General features: G+C 40.5%; 1 protein-coding gene across 1 annotated transcript; it reads right to left on the bottom strand.

The window, feature by feature from the left end:
• Positions 1-6,231: 6,231 nt before the first annotated feature.
• Positions 6,232-25,345, bottom strand: LOC141114342 (keratin, type I cytoskeletal 17-like). The gene is made up of 8 exons (XM_073607961.1): positions 24,449-25,345; positions 18,956-19,038; positions 16,909-17,065; positions 15,413-15,571; positions 15,187-15,312; positions 13,192-13,406; positions 10,176-10,210; positions 6,232-6,380 (listed from the first exon to the last, which is right to left on the bottom strand). The coding sequence occupies exons 1-8, from the start codon at positions 24,785-24,787 to the stop codon at positions 6,283-6,285; spliced, it is 1,212 nt and encodes a 403-aa protein (XP_073464062.1). The 5' UTR covers positions 24,788-25,345; the 3' UTR covers positions 6,232-6,282.
• Between the last annotated feature and the right edge of the window lie 553 nt (positions 25,346-25,898).

Genomic DNA, 25,898 nt, shown 5'->3' with positions numbered 1-25,898 from the left:
TATTATTGGAAAGATATGTTACCAGTTTGAGGGGCAACTACTGCATCCACATCCTGAAATTGGAGAATATGTGCATATTGGGAATTAACCACTTAAGGACTGAGCCTCTTTCTGAGATTTGGTGTTTACAAATTAGAACCCCCAAACATTATATATTTTATGTTATTTTTTTTTTTAACACCCTAGAGAATAAAATAGTGGTCGTTGCAATACTTTCTGTCACAAGGTATTTGCGCAGTGGTCTTACAAGCGCACTTTTTTTGGAAAAAATACACATTTTGAATTCAAAAATAAGACAACAGTAAAGTTAGCCTAATTTATTTTTTATATTGTGAAAGATAATGTTACGCTGAGTAAATTGATACCCATAGGTCTAGGGCTAGAATTATTTTGTTTGTTTTGAACACCATTTTCATATGCTGGTGCTACTCGCGTATGCATTTGCTTTTGCACATGAGCTCGACGGGACAGGGCTCATTTAATTTTTTTTTTCTTATTTATTTTACCCTTTGTTTTTTATTTTTACACTGTTCTTTAAAAAAAAATGTGTCACTTTTATTCCTTTTACAAGGAATGTAAACATCCCTTGTAATAGAATAAAAACACGACAGGACCTCTTAAATGTGAGATCTGGGGTCAAAAAGACTTTAGGACTCATGTTTACACTAAAATGCAATAAAAAAGAAAAAAAAAGTCCCTTTAAGAGCTATGGGCGGAAGTGACATTTTGATGTCGCTTCCGCCCTGCAATGGTATGGAGGCGGGTGGGGGCCATCTTCCTCTCACTCATCTCCATACCTAACAGGAGAAAGTACCCGATCACCTCAGTCACTGCCGACAGCTCTGGTAAGCGGTGGAGGGCACTGGAGCGCGGCGGGAGGCCCGCTCCCGCCGCTGATAACAGTGATCTTGTGGTGAATCCGCGGAAAAAAGGACCGCCCACTGAAGAAGAGGATACTGGGATATGGTAGCTAGCTGTTGCCATAACAACGATACTCCTCTTCAAAGTAGTAACGTAAAACGACGGCGGACGGTCCAAAAGTGGTTCCACTCGTTTAGATGCGGCATTCGTTATTTCAGATAATTCGTAACCTCGGATAAATTCGTATTCATTATGCTCACTAACAGCCAAAATTGATAGGAAATTACAATACCTATAATTTAATAGTTAGTAACAGTTATTATTAGTTAGTTATTATTTCAGATTTTCGTTCCTATTTTCTGATTTTCATTCTGTAGAGTTTTGGGATTTTCGTTCTTATTTTCAGACTTTCGAATTTTTGCATTTCCGAATTCTCGAATTTTCGGATTTCCAAATTTTCAAGTGTTCAGAATTTCAAATTTCGGAAACATTTGTTAAACGGGTTTTTCGTTAATTCTAATATTTCCAAATTAAAGCGGGGTTCCACCCAAATTTTGAACAATATCTGTATGTATTTTCTTCCTTGCCTAGATGCTGACATGCCGTTTAAAAAAATTTAAATCGCCGTAATTACCTTTTATTTTTCTATTCTTCTTTGCACTTCCTGGTTCTCCTCCCGTGGGAGTAGGCGTGTTTCTAGCCTCTCCCAGACTCCTGGGAGCTAGTCTCAGGCTTCCGAGGATGCCACTGAGCATGTGCGGGAACGAGCGGTGAATGCTGGGAGCACAGCATTCACCACATCCAGGAAATAAATGCTTGTGGGCTTCAAATGCCCACAATGAAGATGGAAACCACCTGCAGTGAATAATATAAGTTATTCTTTCCGACGAAATCTGAGACAGGCGGACATATTACACACAATATGTGAGTATGTAATGCTGAGAAGAAAAGTTTGTGAATGAACTCAAAAAATAAAACGATAGATAGGTGGACCCCCACTTTAAAGAATTTGTCGAAAAACAAATTTGGAACAAAACAAATTGCATGCCTACCCCTTGGAGGCTAGCAGCTAAGAAATGTTATAGTGGTTCCAAGGCAACAGCTGCTACTGGCCCTGTGAGATTAGCACCGTGACCTTGTGAGATACGACATTTCGTTCTCACGTGTAGCAGAATGACAATGAAGCTTGACTTGACTACTGCAGAGGCACATGCAACAGGTCTTGGACCTTTAGGTATAACAGCAGTACCACTATTAAGCATCCAGGAAGTTGGGCAGGAAAAGAAGAATTAAGGAACATTTGCACTTTAATGCTAAAGGGTCATTCAGTGGGTGCTCCACCAATTAATAATAACAACAAGGAGAGGGACGCCTCTGAGTATAAATCATAAATACATTTTATTAAAACAACAATATCCACTCACATGGAAGTTGGAGAAGTTGCATTAGGGTCGGTTGGCTGGGCTGGAGAGATGCGGTGGAACTACAGGTCACAGCGGTTCCTGCAGGGCATGCCAGGTCCAAAGAGGATTAGTTCTTGCAGCCAGGTTCAGTCTCTTGCAGCGAACAGTCCAACACAAATCCTGCTGGGTTGGGAGCCAGGTTATGTCCCAGATGCACAGATAGGGGTTCCAGGGAAGGAAGGGAGAGATGTGTAGGACGCCAGAGCATCCGTTCAGCCGTGCTGCTGCTCACTGATAGAATGGTGTGAAGCCTCTAGGAAGGGAAAAAGGCCGGCCGAGCCGAAGATCTCAAACGAGGCTTGGAGAACAAGTACAGCGTGGCGCCCGGTGATGACGTCACACGCATGCGACGCGTTTCAGAATAGGCTTGCCATTGGTGGACGAATGGCCGCATTCCTTTGTCAAGCATAGGGAGAGGAGGACACAGTGGGCTTATATAAGCTGAAAAGAGGGGGGGCGGGGCCGGAAAGTCCGTGATTTGCATAAAAAATAGGTAATGGGCGGCATTAGATGGCAGGGGGGATAAAAACAAAAGGACCTTACAATGACATAGTGCAGAAAAAATAAAAGGGAGAATATATGTATATAATTTTACAACAGGGCTCCAATTAAGACAAAACATTGTGAATAAAACCAGATAAGGTAAGATAAATTCAGGAACAAGCATTTAAAACATCATGAGGAAATAAATCATAAGGTACAGTGCAATAAAATAGATCAAATAAATATAAATAAATATACAGTAAATACAATAGACTGCCATAAGATGTTATGTATAGAGAGTGGGAGATGACTGTCAAGGATAGGGGATTAATAGTTGTAGTCTGCACCGTCTGGCGTGCAATATGGAATAAAACAATGTAAATTTAATTAATAAATTATAAATTGATCCTGGGACTATGATTACAGAGAATATGGAAATAAACACTGATGGATTTTAGTATTTCAGGGTAAGTGGGGGGAGGGGGGGGAGATATGTACATATATAAATGTGTGAGGGGGAGATGCACATGCACATATATAAAAAAAAAAAAAAAAAAAAAAAAAGGGGGGTAAAAAAAAAAAAAAAAAAAAAAAAGGGGGTAAAAAAAAAAAAAGGGGGGTAAAAAAAAAAAAAAAAAAGGAAAAAAAAAAAGGGGGTAAAAAAAAAAAAAAAAGGGGGGGGGGGGGAAAAAAAAGGGGGTAAAAAAAAAAGGGGGGTAAAAAAAAAAAAAGGGGGTAAAAAAAAGGGGGGTTAAAAAAAAGGGGGGTAAAAAAAGGGAAAAAAAAAAAACTACAACTGAGACAAAATTTCATGGTAGCTGTAAAGTGGTAAGAGGAAAGGTTGTTATAGGACTGTGGATATCTCTATTCCTTCATTGAGGCCGCCAGGGGAGAGTACTTCTAAGCAGTATATCCAGAAAGTCTCTCTGGCGCAAAGCTTTTTGAACCGTTCAGCTTCTGACATGTGTTTAGGGATTTGTTCAATAACCCAAACAGACAGACCGGTGGTAGATTTGTTGTGACACTCGGCAAAGTGCCGAGGGACACTGTGTTTGTCCTTACCACCCTCAATTTTTTTTTTTACCCCCCCCTTTTTTTTTTTTTTTTTTTTTTTTTTTTTTCTTTTTCCCTTCTTTTTTTTTATCCCCCCCCTTTTTTTTTTTTTTTTTTACCCCCTTTTTTTTTTTTTTTTTTTTTTTATGTGCATGTGCATCTCCCCCTCACACATTTATATATGTATATATCTCCCCCCCCTCCCCCCACTTACCCTGAAATACTAAAATCCATCAGTGTTTATTTCCATATTCTCTGTAATCATAGTCCCAGGATCAATTTATAATTTATTAATTAAATTTACATTGTTTTATTCCATATTGCACGCCAGACGGTGCAGACTACAACTATTAATCCCCTATCCTTGACAGTCATCTCCCACTCTCTATACATAACATCTTATGGCAGTCTATTGTATTTACTGTATATTTATTTATATTTATTTGATCTATTTTATTGCACTGTACCTTATGATTTATTTCCTCATGATGTTTTAAATGCTTGTTCCTGAATTTATCTTACCTTATCTGGTTTTATTCACAATGTTTTGTCTTAATTGGAGCCCTGTTGTAAAATTATATACATATATTCTCCCTTTTATTTTTTCTGCACTATGTCATTGTAAGGTCCTTTTGTTTTTATCCCCCCTGCCATCTAATGCCGCCCATTACCTATTTTTTATGCAAATCACGGACTTTCCGGCCCCGCCCCCCCTCTTTTCAGCTTATATAAGCCCACTGTGTCCTCCTCTCCCTATGCTTGACAAAGGAATGCGGCCATTCGTCCACCAATGGCAAGCCTATTCTGAAACGCGTCGCATGCGTGTGACGTCATCACCGGGCGCCACGCTGTACTTGCTCTCCAAGCCTCGTTTGAGATCTTCGGCTCGGCCGGCCTTTTTCCCTTCCTAGAGGCTTCACACCATTCTATCAGTGAGCAGCAGCACGGCTGAACGGATGCTCTGGCGTCCTACACATCTCTCCCTTCCTTCCCTGGAACCCCTATCTGTGCATCTGGGACATAACCTGGCTCCCAACCCAGCAGGATTTGTGTTGGACTGTTCGCTGCAAGAGACTGAACCTGGCTGCAAGAACTAATCCTCTTTGGACCTGGCATGCCCTGCAGGAACCGCTGTGACCTGTAGTTCCACCGCATCTCTCCAGCCCAGCCAACCGACCCTAATGCAACTTCTCCAACTTCCATGTGAGTGGATATTGTTGTTTTAATAAAATGTATTTATGATTTATACTCAGAGGCGCCCCTCTCCTTGTTGTTGTTTTAGCTTGCTGGACCCTGCTTTTGGTTCCTTTGGTGGCCGCCCTGACTGACCTCTTGTATATACTCCCAGTATATATGCATGAACTTACACATGCATTTTTACAGTTTTCAGTTTCTGGACTAATCGGTTTTACTTTCAAGGTAACTGTGCTTTGCGCCTTTTTACTTGTATCACCAATTAATAATAAATGCATGATTTGCACATTTACAAAGTGTGAGATTGCAGGAAACATTACAGTAAAAAAAGTTTATTGGCAGAACATAAAATAGGGTGGAAGGCTGGTTTGTGTCTTAACACAGCTTCAATGACCATTTCAGCTAAAGGATAACTTTTATGCTATGTACACACGATAGGATTTTCTATACACACGATAGGATTTTTTGTCTTGCATACACACGGTCGCACAAATGTTGTTGGAAATTCCGAAAGTCAAGAACGCGGTGACGTACAACACGTACGACAAGCCGAGAAAAATGAAGTTCAATAGCCAGTGCAGCTTTTCTGCTTGATTCCGAGCATGCGTGGAACTTTGTGCGTCGGAATTGTGTACACTTGCTGGAATTTCCGACAACGGATTTTGTTGTTGGAAAATTTGAGAACCAGCTCTCAAATTTTTGTTGTTGGAAATTCCAACAGCAAATGTCCGATGGAGCCTACACACGATCGGAATTTCCGACAACAAGCTCACATCGAACATTTGTTGTCGGAAAATCCTATCGTGTTTACAGGGCATTAGACTAAATCTTCTATGTTCCTTTGACCCTGCAAATACTCAGTGGGATTTGGTACCTGTGTCAAAACAAACATTGTGTTTCACACAACATGACCTTCACTTTTCCCATTGTTCTGTGATAGCTGCTCCAGGCAGTGCTAGGGGGTGTACTGTGTACTGGGCCTACCTATCAGTGAAATATGAGTTCTGAAAAAAAGTCAAACAATACTTATTTGTGTTTACAGAATTTGTTTTACTCTTTTAAGCAATGAAAAATGACTACAAATTGTACTGCACGATAAAGTTTATTGAATATAAAAGAACATAGATGCACCCAGTTCCCTGTTGCATTGAATATAATATAATATAAAAGCATACACATATATATCTTTGAGGAATAAGCAAATCAGTGCTGTTAATGACGTTCATGGTTACACCTTCTCTTCGGTTGCATTCACTTTTTGTGATACAACTTTGCCGTCTACCACTTCCTCCACAATTGTAGTGACCTTCCTGGTTTTATTTGGTTCTGATGAAAACATTAAAAGGAAAGCATGTTAAGTTCTTTATAATGTGTTGATGACATTAAACTAATTTATTTGAATTTATTCCAACTCAGCAAATCAGACAAGCCCAAACCTAATGCCGCGTACACACGATCGGAATTTTCGTCAGAAAAAACTTGGATGGTTTTTCCGACGGAATTCCGCTCAAGCTTGCCTTGCATACACATGGTCACACAAAAGTTCTCTGAACTTTCGACTGTCAAGAACGCGGTGACGTACAACACTACGACGAGCCGAGAAAATGAAGTTCAATGCATAGTCCGAATTGCATACAGACGAACGCATTTTCGGATAGGAACTTTTCCCGACCGAAAAATAGAGAACATGCTCCCAATCTGTTGCTGGCTGGAATTCCGCCAGCAAAAGACCGCTGGAGCATACACACGGTCACATTTTCCGACAAAAAGTTCTCATCGGAGTTTTGCTGGCGGCATTTCCGATCGTGTGTATGCGGCATAAGGGTGATGTAACACAGGTGCATGCTGATGCTGGCGGCAATTAAACAGCCTCAGGATTGCCAAGTACCCGGCCTCTAGTGGGGCCAGCAACATGTCGGTCCCCTGCTGCCCCCTTTTTTAGGGTCTCCCATGTTACTTGCTTTAATCACCCATATGATATCAGTCTAAATATGTAATTAATCCATGCCTTGATATGCCTAAGCTTGCTGCTGGCCAAGCTTCTAAATACACAGTTGAAATGCATACAGGTGAACCGTTTTACGTCCCACAATATTTGTAACTTTGCTCACATAACCTAGGAGTTGACATCACTACTACTAGTATAGTTAAATAAAAATGTTGTCGCCTATCCGCAGCCTGTTGATTGGACAATTAAGGAGCATCAACAAACTGATATAATTTGTATACTATCCCCTCCTGTAAACATGTTCACTATGTTAGACTGACAGCATTGTGCAATGCTCTGTTCGACTTACACCGCTGCCTATCACAGTCCTCAAGTAGAGGAAAACGCAGGAAGCTGAAGCAGAGACAGATTTAGGAACTTATACTAGCTCCGTCTAAAATAAATGTATGGATTTTTCTAATAAATACCTAACTGGATCAAAATGGGTTTAATATTTGGTTTAAGTTCAGCTTTAAACAAATCTTGTAACCCTCGGACTTCCGGCCACAGGACCTTGCACCCTGGTTGGACCCCTTGGCTCTTGGCTGGCTGTCTGACGGGGAAAGAGAGTCCCTGGTGGGGCCGATTACCCCGGAGGAGGTACTGAAGGCGATCAGGTCCTTCCCTGTGGGAAAGTCTCCGGGCCCAGATGGACTACCCATTGAGTTCTACAAGACTCATGGGGACCTACTGGCCCCCAATTTGGCACAGCTTTATTCCCAATGTTTGGCTGATGGTGCCCTCCCGGCTTCCATGGGTCATGCCCATGTCATTCTTATCCATAAAGCGTCTAAAGACCCCACGTCCTGCGCCTCCTACAGGCCAATCGCCCTACTTAACACAGACTTTAAGATCCTCACCAAATTGCTAACCACGAGACTACAGCCCCTACTACCATCTATCATTGAGACTGACCAGTCTGGTTTCATGGCCAATAGAGCGACAGACGTAAACTTGAGGCGCCTGTTCACCAACATACATACGCAACATCTCAATGAGGGATCTAGGGTGGTGGCCTCCCTAGACATTGAAAAGGCCTTCGACACGGTCGAGTGGCCTTTTCTCTGGGAGGTCCTCCGCAGGATGGGGTTCCCCCTGCTCTTCATTAAATGGATGGAGGTCCTTTACCGTGACTCCACCTCGGCCATTAAGCTGGGAGGGGGCCTGTCACGGTCCTTCCATCTGTCCAGGGGCACGCGGCAGGGCTGCCCTCTCTCTCCAGCTTTGTTTGCCATTGCGATGGAGCCACTTGCAGAGGCCCTTCGCACCTCTCCTCACCTCTCCTCACGTTAGGGGGCTGCGGGTTGGCTGGCTGGAGGAGAGGGTCGCCCTGTACGCAGACTACCTCCTACTCTTCCTTAATGACGCGGGTCCATCACTCGAGGGAGCCCTGCAGGTCCTCAACTCCTTTTCCTCTGTCACGGGCCTCAGAGTCAACTGGACAAAATCTCTCCTGTTCCCCATCGACCCTGCGGCCCGTGACACAGCTCCCACTGACATCCCTCTTCAATGGGTCGAGAATTTTAAATATCTGGGGGTGGTGGTCGCCAGGCGGGCTTCTGACTACTTACCCCTAAATTTGTCCCCGGTAGTTCAGGAGACTCAGAAACGGCTGAAGTCATGGGAATCGTTGCCTCTTTCAATATTGGGACGCATAAATTTGTTTAAAATGAAAATACTCCCCAAATTCACGTACTTATTTCGCCACTCTCCACAGTGGATCCCTAAATCTTTTTTCATACGTCTGCATCGCCTCCTCGCCTCTTTCATATGGGGATCCCAGTCCCCTAGATACAGCTGAACCACACTGATACGCCCGACCTCCCAGGGTGGCTTGGCATGTCCGGATCTACACAAGTACTATCTAGCCGCCCAGCTAGTAACAGCTGCTTGGTGGTTCAATCCGGACATCTCCAACCCAGCTACCCAGGTCGAGGCGGCAGTGTTGGGATCCCAAATTTTTGCTCTTTCGAGGCCCTCGGGCCCCCTATCCACTGACACCCTCCATGCGCACCACGCTGCGTGCATGGGGGGCAGGTCTCAAAATTGAAAAATACCCTCAACAGGCAATCTCGCCCAATGCTCCCCTTTGGCTAAATCCAACCCTGAAGCACATCTATAAACTACCCAAGCCCCATACCTGGACCAAATTTAACATAAAAACGGTGACACAGATTGTTTCCAATCAATCCTCCCTCCCGACATTGGAAAAGCTAAGATCTAAATGGTCCCGTGACATCCCCGATTTTGACAGTGATGACTGGGAGGATGTATGGGATTTCCCATTTAGCTCCCTGGTCTCTCTGAGAGATCGCCTGATCCAATTCAAAATAGTCCATCGGGCATATTTCACTCCTCATAGACTACACAAAATGAACCCTGACTCCCCTCCCGAATGTTGGAGATGTGGTGGAACTCCTGGGGACTTCACCCACATCTTCTGGACCTGTCCGGCAATTGTCAGCTACTGGCGGGAGATATTAGACTTTATCACACAAATCACCTCTGTGCCACTACAACCATCAATGTCAATCTGCATACTAGGCCTGACTGAACAACTAATTCCTACGGTGGCAGGACGCACACTGGTGGGATTGCTCCTGTTCTATGCCCGTAAAGCCATCGCCCTTAGTTGGCGCAAATCAACCCCCCCTCCTCTTTCTCTGTGGAAACAATTAATTAACAATAGTTTACCTCTGTATAAAGACACATATGACAACAGAGGCTGTCCCAACAAATACAACAAAGTCTGGTCTAAATGGCTGCCAGACCCCTCCACTGCTTCGGAGGCCTCTCAGTAGATCCCAATCACGAAATAACCCCCAAGCGAGTGCCAGGTGTACACAATGAATCTATAATATGATACCATATCATGTACAAATATGCATAGCATCATCTAGCGACCCAGTGAACTGTGCCGGTATAACCATTATCATACTAATGTATTTCATGCCAGATATCTACGTATGATGCGGTGATAGCGTGACTCCTACATATAAGACCAATGTATGTTTGAGTGTTTGTTCTCTCTTTGTTTTTTCTCTTTGAAAATCAATAAAAAGATTTAAAAAAAAAAAAAAAAAAAAAAAAATCTTGTTAAGAAACCTGTTTTTGCGAAAGACACAATTACTTACCCTTCACTGGAACTGGTTCAGGTTTGTATTGCCATCTAAAAAATAGACAAGATTTGATAAAATGACATTAATTTAATTTTGAAAATAAAAAGAATGTGCTTGGGGGAACTATCACATATGTCCCACCATATCCCAAATTCATAAATTTAGAAATTCAAAAAAGTTTATGATAATGATTATGGAGAGGATTCTGTATACCTTACAGGACAAAATGCATTTATTTGACCGTAGATGGGAACCTTGGAAATCCCATAAACTCATTTTTCAGACATAAAGCTAGTGACTATGTGCAATATCTAGACCATGTATAGGCAATACCTTCCTGTATGGATTTACTCAAGATGTATTCTGTACGCTCTGAAATACGCTTTTGGTATGAATCTTTCTGTTATTATGCTTTGGATAACATTACTTATAATGTACATTGATACCAGACTGCAGATGTCAATTTTTGTTTATTTCTTTAAAAAAAATAAAAATCGTTTGTATTAAAAAGAAATTCAAAAAAGTCTTTTGTGGGAATATACAGGTATGCAAACTACACAAAAATAAATATCAATCGCACAGGAATAAAATATAGAATTTTATTACTCCATTATATTGGAAATGTATAAAAAAGAAATAGTGAAAAGGGTTCAACCAGCACTACTCTATACATCAATGAACCATAAATGAGATACCCAAATCTCTATAAACAGGGTCTTCTTCCAGTTATAGAAGATACAATTTTTTTTTAAGCATATTCTGTGATCATGTATCCAGCATTTTTCCTGGAACAATGTCCACCTTTTCAATGGTTCATGTGTACTTATATATAAAAAAATATTCAAAATGTATCTGTTCCATATACCCGCTAAAGGAGAAGTATGCCCAAAGCTCTTTTGAACCTACTTCTCCTGTAGGTTACAGGAGTGCACTTAGTTCTGCCCTCCTTTGACCCTTTTTCATAGAGCCAGTTCAGGCTCTGGAGAGATCCCAACTTTAATGTCGGGATCCACTCAGATGCCTGGTCCAGCAGCTGGCTCAGCCTCTCAGCACACTGAGAGCCAGAGCCAGCCTCTTCCTTCCCCTCCACAACTCTCCTCAATGAGTGCTGGAGGGGCAGAGCAGAGAGCCGGTGACTGAGAGTCACTGGATTTCTGCTCACCGAAGATGAAGAACTGAGCGATCAGCAGTCTTTGATTGCTCAGTTCTTGGTCTAGAGGTTACGGGGGACAGCTGTAGATGGGACCAGTGCTACAGCCATGTAGGTGAGTATGATTGTTTTTTTCGATTCCCACACTTTATTTTAAGCCTTTTAAAAATGTTAATTATTGACATACTCCTTTGTTGCATCCCCGTGTCAAGCTGCATTCCTTTGGTCTAAATAGTGTGCAGATATCTGAGCAAAGTGGACTGAGGCTACTATGAACTTTCTTGGTACCGTACAAAGTCTTGACATACAGGGTAAGTATACATTTTTTTATTCCAAAAACATATTAAAACATACATATATCATAGACAAAGGAAATTTATCTTTAACATTAGGCACTATAAAGAGAAAATATCACTATTAATTCTATAAATGAGAAAAAGGAAAAAGAGGAGAAAAGTTATAACATTCAAAAAATGCATAGATAATACCTATATATATTATCTATGCATTTTTTAAATTCTTTTCTCCTCTTTTTTTTCTTTTTCTCATTTATAGAATTAATTGTGATATTTTCTTTATTATAAAATATATAAAAGCTCCTGAAGAAGCAGTGATTTACCCATGAAACATGTCGAGTGTTCATAAGCAGAAGCTATATACCTACTGACAATGGTTATTTCCTAGTGTCACCCCATCAGTGGTTTTATAGAGCCTAATGTTAAAGACAAATTTCCTTTTGTCTTTTTTAATATATATATCTGTTTTAGTATGTTTTTGGAATATAAAAAATGTATGCTTACACTTTGTATGTCAAGCCTTTGTACGGTACCATGAAAGTCCACAGTAACCTCAGTCCACATTCCTCTCTATACATTTGATAGGACGTAGGTACCTCTTCAATGTTCTATTATCACTGGCCAAAGATGGTCCACACCAATGTACCCACCAATACATTGGGTCCACTCCCAATACAGATCTGGCCCAGGTTATTTAAATACATGGTAGGAAACAGTGATTATGGTAGGGAGATCACACCGTTGTAATATTCAAGTCGTAAGATGCCAGGTGCTGACTCAACCCACTAGGCTCTGCCTATAATTCAAATATAATTTTTGTTTAAATTGGCCCTTTAACAGGGCTGTTACTCTTCACTATTCTGTCTGAGGCTCCCATAAAATGTATTCTCACTCTAACTTCAGGTTCTCAACCTTGCCCGTAACAATAAGTCACAACCACCACTGTCCCTGACCATTCCTACTACTAAAGACACTAAGAAGATGGAAGAGCATATTCTGTATCCTTCTACTGCTTTTTATTTTTTTGTTTCCACAGAAGGAAGAAGGAACTAAGGTGCTATGAACCCTTGTCTTATGCTACCTCTACAGTGTACCTGCTGACACAGAAACTTCATCACGCTTCATGATAAGAATTACCTTAATGAAATGTAGTTACCTGTATCCTCTGTACATGGTTTCATTATACTAACCAATAAATAAATGTTTATAAATTCAAGTCTAGTATTCTCAAAAGATTAGTAGTACAAATGGCAGAAATTAGGCTTCTCTGTAGCTTTGGTAGGATTATCCTCCACTGTAGAATATATAGGTCAGTTATCCAGAAGCTCCATGTAGTAGCACTAATAAAAAGTAAACTAGATAGAAGCCAGCATGTGTGATTTGTACTTAGAAAAACCCTTTGGTAGAAAAAACTTCCCTCCAAAACTCCCAGCTATTAAAAGCTTGTAAGTAGACCCTGAACTTGCTTGGTGAAATATACTTCCCTAAGGATCAAAAAACATCTTTCATCACACATTTGTTCCCTGCAACCCTCTCTAGACTGAAGATGAGAATTCCCACCAATGTTTTGCCACTTGAAACTTACGGCTCTCCATCAATCAGTCTACGGTATGTCTCAATTTCCATTTCCAGACGGGTCTTGATGTCCATCAGAAGTTTGTACTCTGCATTCTGACGTTCCATATCACTGCGGACCTGGCAGAGCTGCTCTTCAACGTTTCCTACACGGACCTGTAGCTGTGACAGCTGTGTGCCATAACAACACTCTGTTTCTTCCAATGAGCCCTCCAAGGAGCATTTCTGTTTTTGAAAAATACAAACAATAAATGCAACACAAAGTAAATTATTAATTTCATGTTGTTTTGTTTTTTCTGTTTAAGGAATAAGGTGTCAAATTGTATCTGCTAGACTGTGCTGGGTTTTTAGTGATACTGAATCGACAAAACTAGGACTGTATAATGATGTAAATAAAAAGAAAACAACAATATTTAGACATCACACTGCACCATGCATACCTAAATCATGGGGGGGGGGGGGGGGGGTCAACATGCCATTTGTGCAGATTCTGCAGCTATAAAATTGCCATCTGGGACTTAGGGGTCCATTATACAAGGTGTGGGCCCGATGGGTACTGAGACCTCTCACCTTGTTACATAGACTTGTGTCATGAACAGGGGTAAGGCTCAGAGACCAGTTGCTATAGCAGTAGTGGGACTTCCACCGACCAGCGGGATAGGTATACAAGCGGGTCACCCTGGTGGATGGTGGGCTCATCTGAGGTGCGGGGTCTAAGTACTAACCGATTTTCACCAAAGCTCCTGATGGTGGAGATGGATTTAGCTGCATGTTAGTACCAGGTAACGATCAACCCCACTAGGAGGTGAGCAAGCCGAGGTCCAGTAGTGGATAAAGCAGGTAAGGATCAAACAGAAGCATATTCAGTAACAGGCACTTACACAGCGGCCTCTTAGTGGCACTGCCTGCCACTGGATGATGTGTTATATGATTATTTTAGTAAGAACTATTACTAAGTATTGTAAACAGGTGATGCTCCCGCGCTATCACTTTAAATAGTGTAACTTAACTGGCGCAAACACCGATTAGCAAATCTATAGCTAAAAAGGTGCAATGAATGATGGAGTGATGGTGTTGCGCTGTCAAGCATCAATATATCAAAGGAGTTGATCAAAATTAATATGTGTAAATAAACTTCCAATAGCATATAGTATACATACACAGAAAAATAAATAAGTGCAAAGAAATAAATAATAATAAGTAATAGCAGCAATGTGCAAAGTGACCACACTGATGCCAACCAAGTAAATTTGCATTGGCTGATATATAACAAAGTTTAGTCCTGGTGCAGAGACAGCAGTGTCAAATGAGGTGAAAGGGTAGATAAACCATTTCTTCCAACCAAAAAATAGTTGACTGGCGTCTATTTCCTTATAGTTGTTGTGACAGCTCAGTGCTCTCTAGCAGCTCACCTTACTGCGTATGTTCGTGCCCATTAAAAAATGGAATGTGCACACAAAAAACTGGTGTGAACGAGCCCTCCGACTGAAGTGCCCCAGGATTGTGCACAGTTCTAAAAGGGTGCCTTGACTGAAAATAGGTTGAAAAACATTTAACATGATAGTGATTGTGAAGATTGCTCCTTACAGTTGTGGTCAGTGGGAAGAATGCTCCCCTTACAGATACAATAGTTAAAAAGATCATTGGCGTCAGTGGTTAGTCATCTGAGAGGCAGATATTGCTTATTGCTAATGAAACCCGTGGAAACCTTTGAAGGGACCTTAGGGTTTCATGGAAGCCTAGCTGAGAAAGGCTGATCAAAAGATGTTTTTTCCAAGTTTCCTAAACCATAAAGAGTCTTTTGGCTCCTCTATACATCTTCTGTTTTCTAATTCCACCTACAGTTCTCTGGCTAAATCTATCCAAAAATGTGCATGGGTGACCAGAGGAAGGAAACTAAATAAGGAAAAAATCAAGGATTTATAAATTCTTGGGCTTGGTTAATCACCCTATTTATGGCAATATACAATATGGCTATAAGAAAAGAATGTATAGGAAAAATTACCATAGCAAGTTGTGCTTGAAGCTCAATTTCCAGTTCTTGCAATGTGCGTTTAAGATCCGTTAGCTGAGATTTATGGGTTTCAACCAGCTTACTGCTGTGTGAGATCTCCTGGTTCAGTTCTGTACTCTGCCAACACGATAGACATAATTTACGAAAATTCAGATAATCAGATTCTAAGAAATAAAAAAAAAAACAGCCTAACCTGTGGCCTACAGTTCAAGATTACCTTTTCTCTAAACCATTCTTCAGCCCTTTGGCGGTTCTGTTCTGCAATTTCTTCATACTGAGAGCGCATGTCACTCAGAAGTTTGCTTAGGTCAATACCAGGTGCTGCATCCATCTCCACACTAATACCTCCCTTCTGTCCTCGGAGAGCATTCATTTCCTGAGTGAGAAATTGAGAAAATCAGTTGTAAATCCATACTGCAAATGTTTTTTGTTACACATTCCCAGGTTGTCAGCCAACTAATAGAAACTTTTACTGGTTTCATTGACAGCTGCAACAAGAAAATGTATGCTACTACTAAGGGTCCATGCATACTGGGCTTAAAAAATGCTGCTTCTACAGGAGTTTTGCATTTTTCCTGTAGAAGCAGCTCAATGTTAACCCATATGTCCATGCACATTAGGATGTTTGGAAGCATATTTTAAGCTCACAGTTTAGAGGCCAAAAAAAACCCTTCTGGTTTGCGTTTTTGAATGGAGTTTGGCAGAAGAAAAATGTGAAACGTTCCTAAATGCTAGTACTAAAACACTGTATTTGAGTGTTTTTTTCTGCCAAAAGAACTGGCATTTTTTTTAAGCCCAGTGTGCATGGACCCTTATACTGTAGATAAAGATTTGCTCATTGTTAGTTTAGACCAGTTTTTAATCTGTTTCCCCATTTGCACCCCTTTCAAATGCAGAAAACAGTTTTTGAACTCCCAATTTGGTGATAAAGCAACAGTAATCTCATGGGTATCTCTAAATGTAAGAATTTGATGGAGTGATAAACATCACAAGTGCCTAAAAAGATTGAAAAATTTATCAAGGTTTAATCAAGATTACATATGTAAATGCTTGTAGATCCAATGTTCATGCACAACAACGCTTTAGCTATTGGCCTACCACCACCATTCTTTATAAACAGAGTCATAAATTCTGAAAGCCCATCCTCACATCCATAGCAGTCAGTAGCACAACTAGAACCTTCAGGGCCCTGGTGCAAGAAACCATGAAGGGCCCCCCGACCTCCGGCCAGGGCCCTTCCCTCGTGTGGAGCGTCAGGGCATGGTTGCAAGTGCAACCTTTGTGACCCTGGTAGTTCTGCTACAGGTATCAGTAGATTTTTATTTTTTGTTTATTTATTTTTACAATATTATTTTTTAACATCTTTTTGGGATCCCCTTTGGGGGGTCTTTGGTGACATATCTGAGGTCCAAACAGACCTCTGAAGTTTTACTTTTTTACTTTTACTTTTGAGACAGAGAAAGAAGATTGAGGACACAGCCCTCAATCTCCTTCTCTGCAGTCTCACCTGCACTGAATGAATCAATGGGAATAGCTCTGTACAGAGTTTCCTGTTTATTCACAAATGGAAACATAGTAAACACAGTTTTCTATGTTTCAGTCATAAATGGACAAAGTCAGTGATCAGTACAGATCACTGACTCTCAATTCAGAAAAGGAAGGGGAAGGACCATTGAAATCTAGCAGAAGAAAAGCTAATATCTCTTCATTTACCTCTTCATGGTTCCTCTTCAGGCACTCAATCTCTTCCTTAAGGCTTTCAATCTGAGGTTCAAGGTTTGACTTGGTGAAGATCAAATCATCCAATACTCTACGGAGACCGCAGATGTCTGATTCAACACTCTGGTGGAGTAATGCCTCGTTCTCATATCTGAAATTAAATATCCCATTACATAAGTTATTTGAGTTTTTGAGTGGATACCTCAGTTTTTTTATTATTACGTTGTACCTAGCATAGACGTTTTTTAAATTACGTGATTTCTTTTTGCAGTTAGAAAGGTTAAATGGATTACGAGTAATAAATCTTTCAGTAGGTGTACCTTTTCTGATACCTTCTGTCGAAAGCCTCGTACACATGATTGGATTTTTGGCCAACAGAGCGTCAGACTTTTGTCTGAAGGACGTGTGGCAGGAACTTGTCTTGCATACTAACGGTACACAATTGTTGGCCAACAAACATGAACGTAGTGACGTACTACGTGCAATTTCAGCTCTTGGGCGCCACCCTTTGGGCAGCTTCTGCTAATGTCGTGTTTGGTGAGCACTGATTCCGAGCCTGCGTCTTTGTACTTTGGACTTTTATGTGACGGATAATCTGAAAATCTGACAATAGACCGTTGTCTGCCAAAAATGTACTATCCTGCCATCCAACATTTATTTGTTGGCCGAAAGTTGGACAACAATTGTCTGAAGGAGTGTACTAATGGATTTTAGGCCAACAGTCTGTCATCACACAATCCCCTGACAACAATCGGATCGTGTGTACAAGGCTTAAGAGGTATTTCTCTTTATTTAGATATAAAATTCTGTTTCTGTCTTGGAATAAGCCTTGAGCCCATTCAATATTCAGCATGCAACAGGTATAAAAGGGAATGAGATCTGGGACCACAGCAGCAATACATATTAAAAAACTTTATTATTTTTATCAATTAAAATCTATTATGAACAAAAGGGATGAGTTCAGGTAGGTTCGAATCATAGTCCAAACCTGAACAATCCTGCCAGCAAGCCGTCACCTGTCGTCTGCCAATCATAAGCAGCAGGGAGAGGAATACGTTGGTTGCTTGTGATTGGCATAGTACAGCTTCCTGGCAGGATTGTTCAAGTGGGTTTGGACAATGATCCAAACAAGCCCACCCCTAAAAAAACAAGTAACAAAATACTAAAATAGATATATGGGGGCCCCCGCAAATATGAGTGGAAGTCTACACAATAGTTCAAAACTTCAAAAATATAACAGAAGATACATCAGCATTTTCTAAGCCAGGTTAGGAGCAGTAAACCAAGTGTTCTGTGTAAGAGTCCAGAGCCAGGCTCTGGGGACACCCGGCAGGTGGAGGGACACCGAGTGATGTGACAGAATTATTGATCTGTAGTCGACTAACCATTTGATCAACATGACATGGGGAAAGTGAATATCGATAGTTGAAAGAAATATCGGAAGGAACTCTGGGGACTATTTCCTTTACACTGGTGCCTCCGTTATTGCGGATCAGTCGTTGAAAGAGGAGACCAGCAGGACAACTTAAGGAATCCATTGTGGAATATCTCCAGGAGTCCATCTTCCACTACCAAGCCTGTTTTGACCCCCCTGAGTAAGGGCGGTCGCAGGCTTTCTGGTAAGCCTCCAACTTTATCATCTGGTAGCGGGCTGCACTGATGGTGGACCATGTAACTCCGGACCCTGCATTGGCTTGTTTGTGGATTTGCACCTCCACTTATCACATTTATGAACTTTTTTTCATTAATATTTAATTTCCTTTTGTCACTTATATATAGTCACGTATATGAACTCTTCTTTTGTCAATATTTATTTCTTTTGTCACTCATACTTAGTTCTGTATACACCCATTCAGGGTATGGTTTCACAATAGTTAAATATCACTTATTGATTTATGATTCATTAACCTCTTAGGTCTTAACTTAATAATTTATATGTGTATACAACACATGTGTTATTTTTCACTAGTCCAGCGCTACATTGTCCTTTTTGTTATGATAAAAAGTCTGCATGTAAAACAAGAATATGCGTTTAACTTACTTCATTCTGAAATCGTCCAAAGCCAACTTGGCGTTATCAATCTGCAACACAATCCTGGCATTTTCTGTACTTTCCACTAAGATCTAGGATTCAAAAAAAAAAGTATAGTTTATCCTTTAAGTCGTTTTGGCAAGTCAAAAGAAATCCCTCACCCAAATCTTTTATCCCTCAGGAACTCTGGTGGAAAGATCTATAATTCAGAATTCTCAACTGTCAAGGTCCTCATAAGAAGGATCACAATGATAATATTAATATATATATATATGTTTTACATTAATTAAGAAAGGGAACATCGCATACACCGAAACATGAGTTGTAATACAGACCATAGTCAGCGGGAAGAGCACACACTAATTATATATTTTTTTAAATATCATTGTTGCAAATGTAGCAGATAGAGTGATTCTACCTCTTCATGCAAGAGGACCTAGGAGTCTGAAAGGGGCAGAGTCAAAAAGTACAAGAGAGGTGACTTGAAAAAATTACCAGGGGGGAAAAGATGGTGATTGATTCACCTCAATAGCATGTATCAAAAACAGAACTATACATTTTGAGCTATATTTATAAAGCAGTTAATCTGATATTAAAGCAGAACTTTATCCATAAAAACCTGATAAAATGAATGTTCTTTAGCAAGGAACATACATTTCAGGTTAATATTTATGGTACCAAATTACTGTGTGCTATAAATTGCATTCAGCATTGTTCCTGTTCTTCTTGCTGGAGGTTGCCATTTTGCTGAAGTGCAGAGGCCCTGAGCAGCAGTAAATCTTTAGGCTGTCAGCAGATCGCACAGTGCCAAACAATAGAGAGCAACTGAGCATGTGCAGAGCAGGGTGAGACAGTGTATTACTGGATTTTAAACAGTACAGGCACTTATTTTCAATGTTTTGCTATACAATATTATTATTATTTTATTTTATTCACCTTACACCTCTGTATTTAAATGACAGTAATTGATTCACCACCAGTGAATGTTTGGTCAGGCTGGGTTCACACTGATGCGATGCGGGAACCACATCGATTCATGTTTGGGTTCCCGCATCGCATCAGACTCACAGGCAGTTTACACTGCTTTCTGCGAACCGCTGACACCCCCAAATTAGTTCGCAGAAAGCAGGGCGAACTGTGAAATCGGACGGGGATCGGATCACATGGGTTTAAACACCCATACGATCCGATTCCAGTGCAGACCAAACAAAGGGTCCTGCACCATTTTGGTCTGAATGCGATGCGATTTCAGCTATGGCTGAATTTGCATCGCACAGAAATGGAATGTGATGTGCACAGCATTATGCCTTGTACACACGGTCGGACTTTGTTCGGACATTCCGACAACAAAATCCGTGGATTTTTTCTGACGGGTGTTGGCTCGAACTTGTCTTGCATACACACAGTCACACAAAGTTGTCGGAAAATCTGATCGTTCTGAACGTGGTGACGTAAAACACGTACGTCAAGACTATAAACGGGGCAGTAGCCAATAGCTATCATCTCTTTATTTATTCTGAGCATGTGTGGCACTTTGTGCGTCAGATTTGTGTACACACGATCAGAATTTCCGACAACAGATTTTGTTGTCGGAAAATTTTATAGCCTGCTCTCAAAGTTTGTGTGTCGGAAATTCCTATGGAAAATGTGTGATGGAGCCTATACACGGTCGGAATTTCTGACAACCAGGTCCTATCACACATTTTCCAACGGAAAATCCTATCGTGTGTACGGGGCATTAGTGTGAACCCGGCCTAAAAGTCCCATTCACTGCTTTATAAAAATGCTCCTTTATGTAGACTGGTCCTTTTAGGATGCAGTGCAATGGCCTGCCTTTTATTACTAAGCTTTTAATATAAACCTTTGTATAGTATTCTTATTGACCTCAGACCTCCATATCAATTTACTGTTTATGTGATAAACAAAATATAGTGCTTTATTTTATATAGTCAAGTGATTTCATAAACTATCTGCTGGCATTACATAGTAGACTAAAGATGAATGGCTCATTAATAACAATTTTGAGGGACTGTCCCTGATTTGAAGCAATGTCCCTCTGTGTCCCTCTTCCCTCCTCATTTGTCCCTCATTTTGGTCTGATCTACAGTGGGGACGGAAAGTATTCAGACCCCCTTAAATTTTTCACTCTTTGTTATATTGCAGCCATTTGCTAAAATCATTTAAGTTCATTTTTTTCCTCATTATTGTACACACAGCACCCCATATTGACAGAAAAACACAGAATTGTTGACATTTTTGCAGATTTATTAAAAAAGAAAAACTGAAATATCACATGGTCCTAAGTATTCAGACCCTTTGCTGTGACACTCATATATTTAACTCAGGTGCTGTCCATTTCTTCTGATCATCCTTGAGATGGTTCTACACCTTCATTTGAGTCCAGCTGTGTTTGATTATACTGATTGGACTTGATTAGGAAAGCCACACACCTGTCTATAAAAGACCTTACAGCTCACAGTGCATGTCAGAGCAAATGAGAATCATGAGGTCAAAGGAACTGCCTGAAGAGCTCAGAGACAGAATTGTGGCAAGGCACAGATCTGGCCAAGGTTACAAAAAAATTTCTGCTGAACTTAAGGTTCCTGAGAGCACAGTGGCCTCCATAATCCTTAAATGGAAGATGTTTGGGACGACCAGAACCCTTCCTAGAGCTGGCCGTTCGTCCAAACTGAGCTATCGGGGGTAGAAGAGCCTTGGTAAGAGAGGTAAAGATGAACCCAAAGATCACTGTGGCTGAGCTCCAGAGATGCAGTCAGGAGATGGGAGAGAGCTGTAGAAAGTCAACCATCACTGCAGCCCTCCACCAGTCAGGGCTTTATGGCAGAGTGGCCCGACAGAAGCCTCTCCTCAGTGCAAGACACATGAAAGTCCGCATGGAGTTTGCTAAAAAACACCTGAAGGACTCCAAGATGGTGAGAAATAAGATTCTCTGGTCTGATGAGACCATGATAGAACTTTTTGGCCTTAATTCTAAGCGGCATGTGTGGATAAAACCAGACACTGCTCATCACCTGTCCAATACAGTCCCAACAGTGAAGCATGGTGGTGGCAGTATCATGCTGTGGGGGTGTTTTTCAGCTGCAGGGACAGGACGACTGTTTGCAATTGAGGGAAAGATGAATGCGGCCAAGTACAGGGATATCCTGGACGAAAACCTTCTCCAGGGTGCTCAGGACCTCAGACTGGGCCGAAGGTTTACCTTCCACCAAGACAATGACCATAAGCACACAGCTAAAATAACGAAGGAGTGGCTTCACAACAACTCTGTGACTGTTCTCGAATGGCCCAACCAGAGCCCTGACTTAAACCCAATTGAGCATCTCTGGAGAGACCTAAAAATAACTGTCCACCAACGTTTACCATCCAACCTGACAGAACTGGAGAGGATCTGCAAGGAGGAATGGCAGAGGATCCCCAAATCCAGGTGTGAAAAACTTATTGCATCTTTCCCAAAAAGACTCATGGCTGTATTAGATCAAAAGGGTGCTTCTACTAAGTACTGAGCAAAGGGTCTGAATACTTAGGGCCATGTAATATTTAAGTTTTTCTTTTTTAATAAATCTGCAAAAATGTCAAGAATTTTGTGTTTTTCTGTCAATATGGGGTGCTGTACATTAATGAGGAAAAAGAATGAACTTAAATGATTTTAGCAAATCAATATATAGTTGCATATAAAATGCACTTTTTATCTTTCAAAAGGTGATTCCCAGTGCTAAACATTTCATCCAAATTCTAAATTGCTGCATTTGTAAATTTTAAAAGGCAATAAAAAGGAATAGTAGTGTTAAAAAAAGCACTTGTGTATTTCATTAACCTTTTTTTTGGTTAATCCTCCTTTAAGGGGGTGTCGCAGGGGGCGTGTCCTATGCCTACATACATTTGCTAGTAGGTGTCCCTCATTCCTATCTCAAAATGTTGGGAGGTATGTTAATAACATGTCAAACTTTACTACAAAACTACGTTGGTACATTCATCAACCAATCTGATTTTGGGAGTTTTTTTTTGTTTTTTGTTTATAGCAGAGATGAGATCTTATGGGTGACTGTTGCATTATTGTACTCTGTACTTTGCCTTAACTAATGGATAGGTGCATTCAGTAAGGCAGTGCAAAGAGCAAAGCAGAAGTGAACAGAGCAGTAATCCCTAGCAACCAAAATATTTACATTTATTTAAATCTAATGACTGGAAAAATAATTCCAATGGGATCCTTTGGATTACTTTTAGCTGCACTGATCAAGTCTGTATGTGTAAGGACATATAAGGTGCAGACTTCAAAGATGCTTTACTACTCACTGAATGCACATAAAAAAAGAAAATCTTCAAGGCCAACTCCAAGTAATACATTTTCTCACGGAGATGTACGCTTAGAAATATATGTAGTCTGCCATTGCTGATATTGCCTTCTGAAAATGCTACTTGTCTGGACATAACACTGATTGAAGGCTTAAACACTTTCTAAGTCACTGATCTCATTCTGACGTCACTCGGTACATGCTTGTACTTGGCCAGTGACTCTGAAAGTATTCCAACCTGAAACAGCCAAGAAGCCAGCATTTTCAGAAGGAGTTAAGCAATGGCAGCCCTTATTTTACCAACAGAGGTTCTCTTTAAGCAGAATAAACACTGACTTTTATAACCCACTCAAGATTTTCAAGCAATTCTTGCAATACTAAAGTAGAACACTTTTGAAGTAATAATCATCACTTGCAACCTTTAGAAAAACCCAACATCACTTGCTGAAATTATATATCATGTTAGCCCATCTCTGCTAATGATGAGCATTGTTCTATGTCCCTCACATAAAAGCAAATATTCACTTAGGGTGACCGCTGAATGGTCGGCTGAGGGAAAGTCACTGAGGATTTAGAGGTTGGTGAACCTTTAAACTTCCATTGGCATACCTTAAAGGGAGCCTGTGCTGCCATTTCTGACCAATTTGGAAAATACTACTTGCCAAGTTATGTTGTCCCATTTAGTGTGCAGGCTGAATGGTCAATTGAGGCTGAGGAGAAGTCACAGGTGATTTGGAGGCTAAAAAACTTTAACAGCAGCTGATGAACCTGTAAACTTAAATTTTTATATTTTAAAATGAGCCTGTGCTGCCATTCCTGGCCATTTTTGGTCAGCAGTACTTGCTTGGTTGTCATGTTGTCCTAGCATAGTAGTTAGTGAATCCCTGTCCTGAAAAAACTAAGCAGATTATCAAAATACAAAACTAAATTGTTGTCTTGGATGAGTGACTAACTAGTGAACCTTATTAATCAATGTAGCAGCCAGGCAACTGTCATTTTCAGAAGAAGTTTAGGAATGTCTACCTAGGTATTACTCTGACAAGTTCATTTTAATAATAGTACAAAAGGGCAATAAACTGTGTACCCATAATTTAGATATAAATTATATTAATGATCTTTACTTTGGTTGATATCCTTCTAGAATGTTTAAAAAATAATGGCTAATATGTGAATTAGTCCTCAAATGTACCTTGTTTTTGAGATCTTCAATAATGGCAAAGTATTTACTGTAGTCCCCTGGGATGTTTTTGGGCTGGTGTTTTAGGTACCATTCCTTGATCTTTGCTTCAAGCTCAGCATTGGCAGCTTCTAAGGCTTTCACTTTGTCCAAGTAAGAGGCCAGTCGGATGTTGAGATTCTGCATGGTCTCCTTTTCACCTGCATGCAAGAGGCCATCGCTGGAGCTAAAATTGGCGCCAAAGTACTCAGATCCTTTAGTCAGGTCTAAAGCCAAACTGCTGATTCTGTGGCCACTTATACTGCCACCCACCGATGATCTAACTGACCCACTCTTCCACTGGCAAGACATGGTGTTAAGTGCTAGCTCCAACTTCCCTGAATTTCAAAGAGCTACTGGTAGATCTACAAAACCTTGCTTGCATAGACTTATTTATACTTGTACTTTGGGTGGGTGTAGTACGTTCTTCTTCATTTTTTACTATAAAACAACTCGTAAATCCTGGATGGATTAATATAAAATGAACATATGAATAGGTTCCTCATTTTGTTTTGTTTTCTGTCCTCGGGCAGTCTGGCTTGCTTTCATTGTTTCTGTTCAGTTTCTGATAGGTGTTAAATCTGTAGTATTTTTTTTTTTAAACTTTGAAGTTTGTCATGTTTTCTCTGGCTTCAGTAATGACAAAAAGCCGGTCGTGAACATTATTATGTGAAGTTTTATATACGATATTTCTAAGGCACTGTCTAGCCAAAGCCTTCAAGTCTTTTTGAAGTTGGGAATTGAGTCATGTATTAAGAAATAATGTATGTCTTGCATTCTTGTGAATGTCGGATAACATTTAGTAACACAAATCAGAAATGTTAAACCTGGGAAGATACTATAGTATAGGTTTGCCATTTGGCTTTGCAGTATGTTTGGAGCTCCCATGCAGCCACAATATTTGAAATTTTTTTACCTTGAAGTTTTGGTGTCCTAGGTAGATTCCCACTACTGAAACTATCTTCATGGAGTTTATATATTCATGTTCTTGCCAACCCAACCACAAAGTAGTAGCTAAACTTGCTTCTGTCTAGAGCAGAGTAAATGCAAAATCCGATCCGGGTGAGGGGCATATTCTCAGATAGCAGATATGTTTTATTAACCCTCTCCCCCCCATCCATATACAGGTTTTAGCTTAATTTTTTGTTTTACATCATTGGGGAGATGTCCCTTCATATCTGTTCCATAGCCAAAACAGGAAGTGAGACTAAATCCCCCTTTCAAGTGATTGAATCGCTGGTTGTCACCAGATTCACTAGAACTAGTATCCTCATTGAAAGTCTTTTCCCTCTGTTCCTGTTCTGGTGATACCCCAAAATTTGAAATAATTTTCGCACTTTTAGCTACAATGGTAAACAGGAAAAATAGAGATGGCAAATTTCCCTAATAGAGGCACAGACAGCAATAAACACCTGACAGGTGT

Source organism: Aquarana catesbeiana, linkage group LG12 (assembly GCF_042186555.1).
Source record: "Aquarana catesbeiana isolate 2022-GZ linkage group LG12, ASM4218655v1, whole genome shotgun sequence".
Lineage (NCBI taxonomy): Eukaryota > Metazoa > Chordata > Amphibia > Anura > Ranidae > Aquarana > Aquarana catesbeiana.
This window is presented reverse-complemented; position numbering and strand designations above follow the sequence as displayed.

What these genes read in the sequence shown, in the direction of transcription:
- LOC141114342 (XM_073607961.1), bottom strand. Translation starts at nt 24,787, where the DNA reads ATGTCTTGCCAGTGGAAGAGTGGGTCAGTTAGATCATCGGTGGGTGGC. An exon ending in TGAAGAGGAACCATGAAGAG is followed by an intron (nt 15,572 to 16,908) that starts GTAAATGAAGAG and finishes TTTCTCACTCAG; the next exon opens with GAAATGAATGCTCTCCGAGG. An exon ending in TTCAAGCACAACTTGCTATG is followed by an intron (nt 13,407 to 15,186) that starts GTAATTTTTCCT and finishes TTTCAAAAACAG; the next exon opens with AAATGCTCCTTGGAGGGCTC.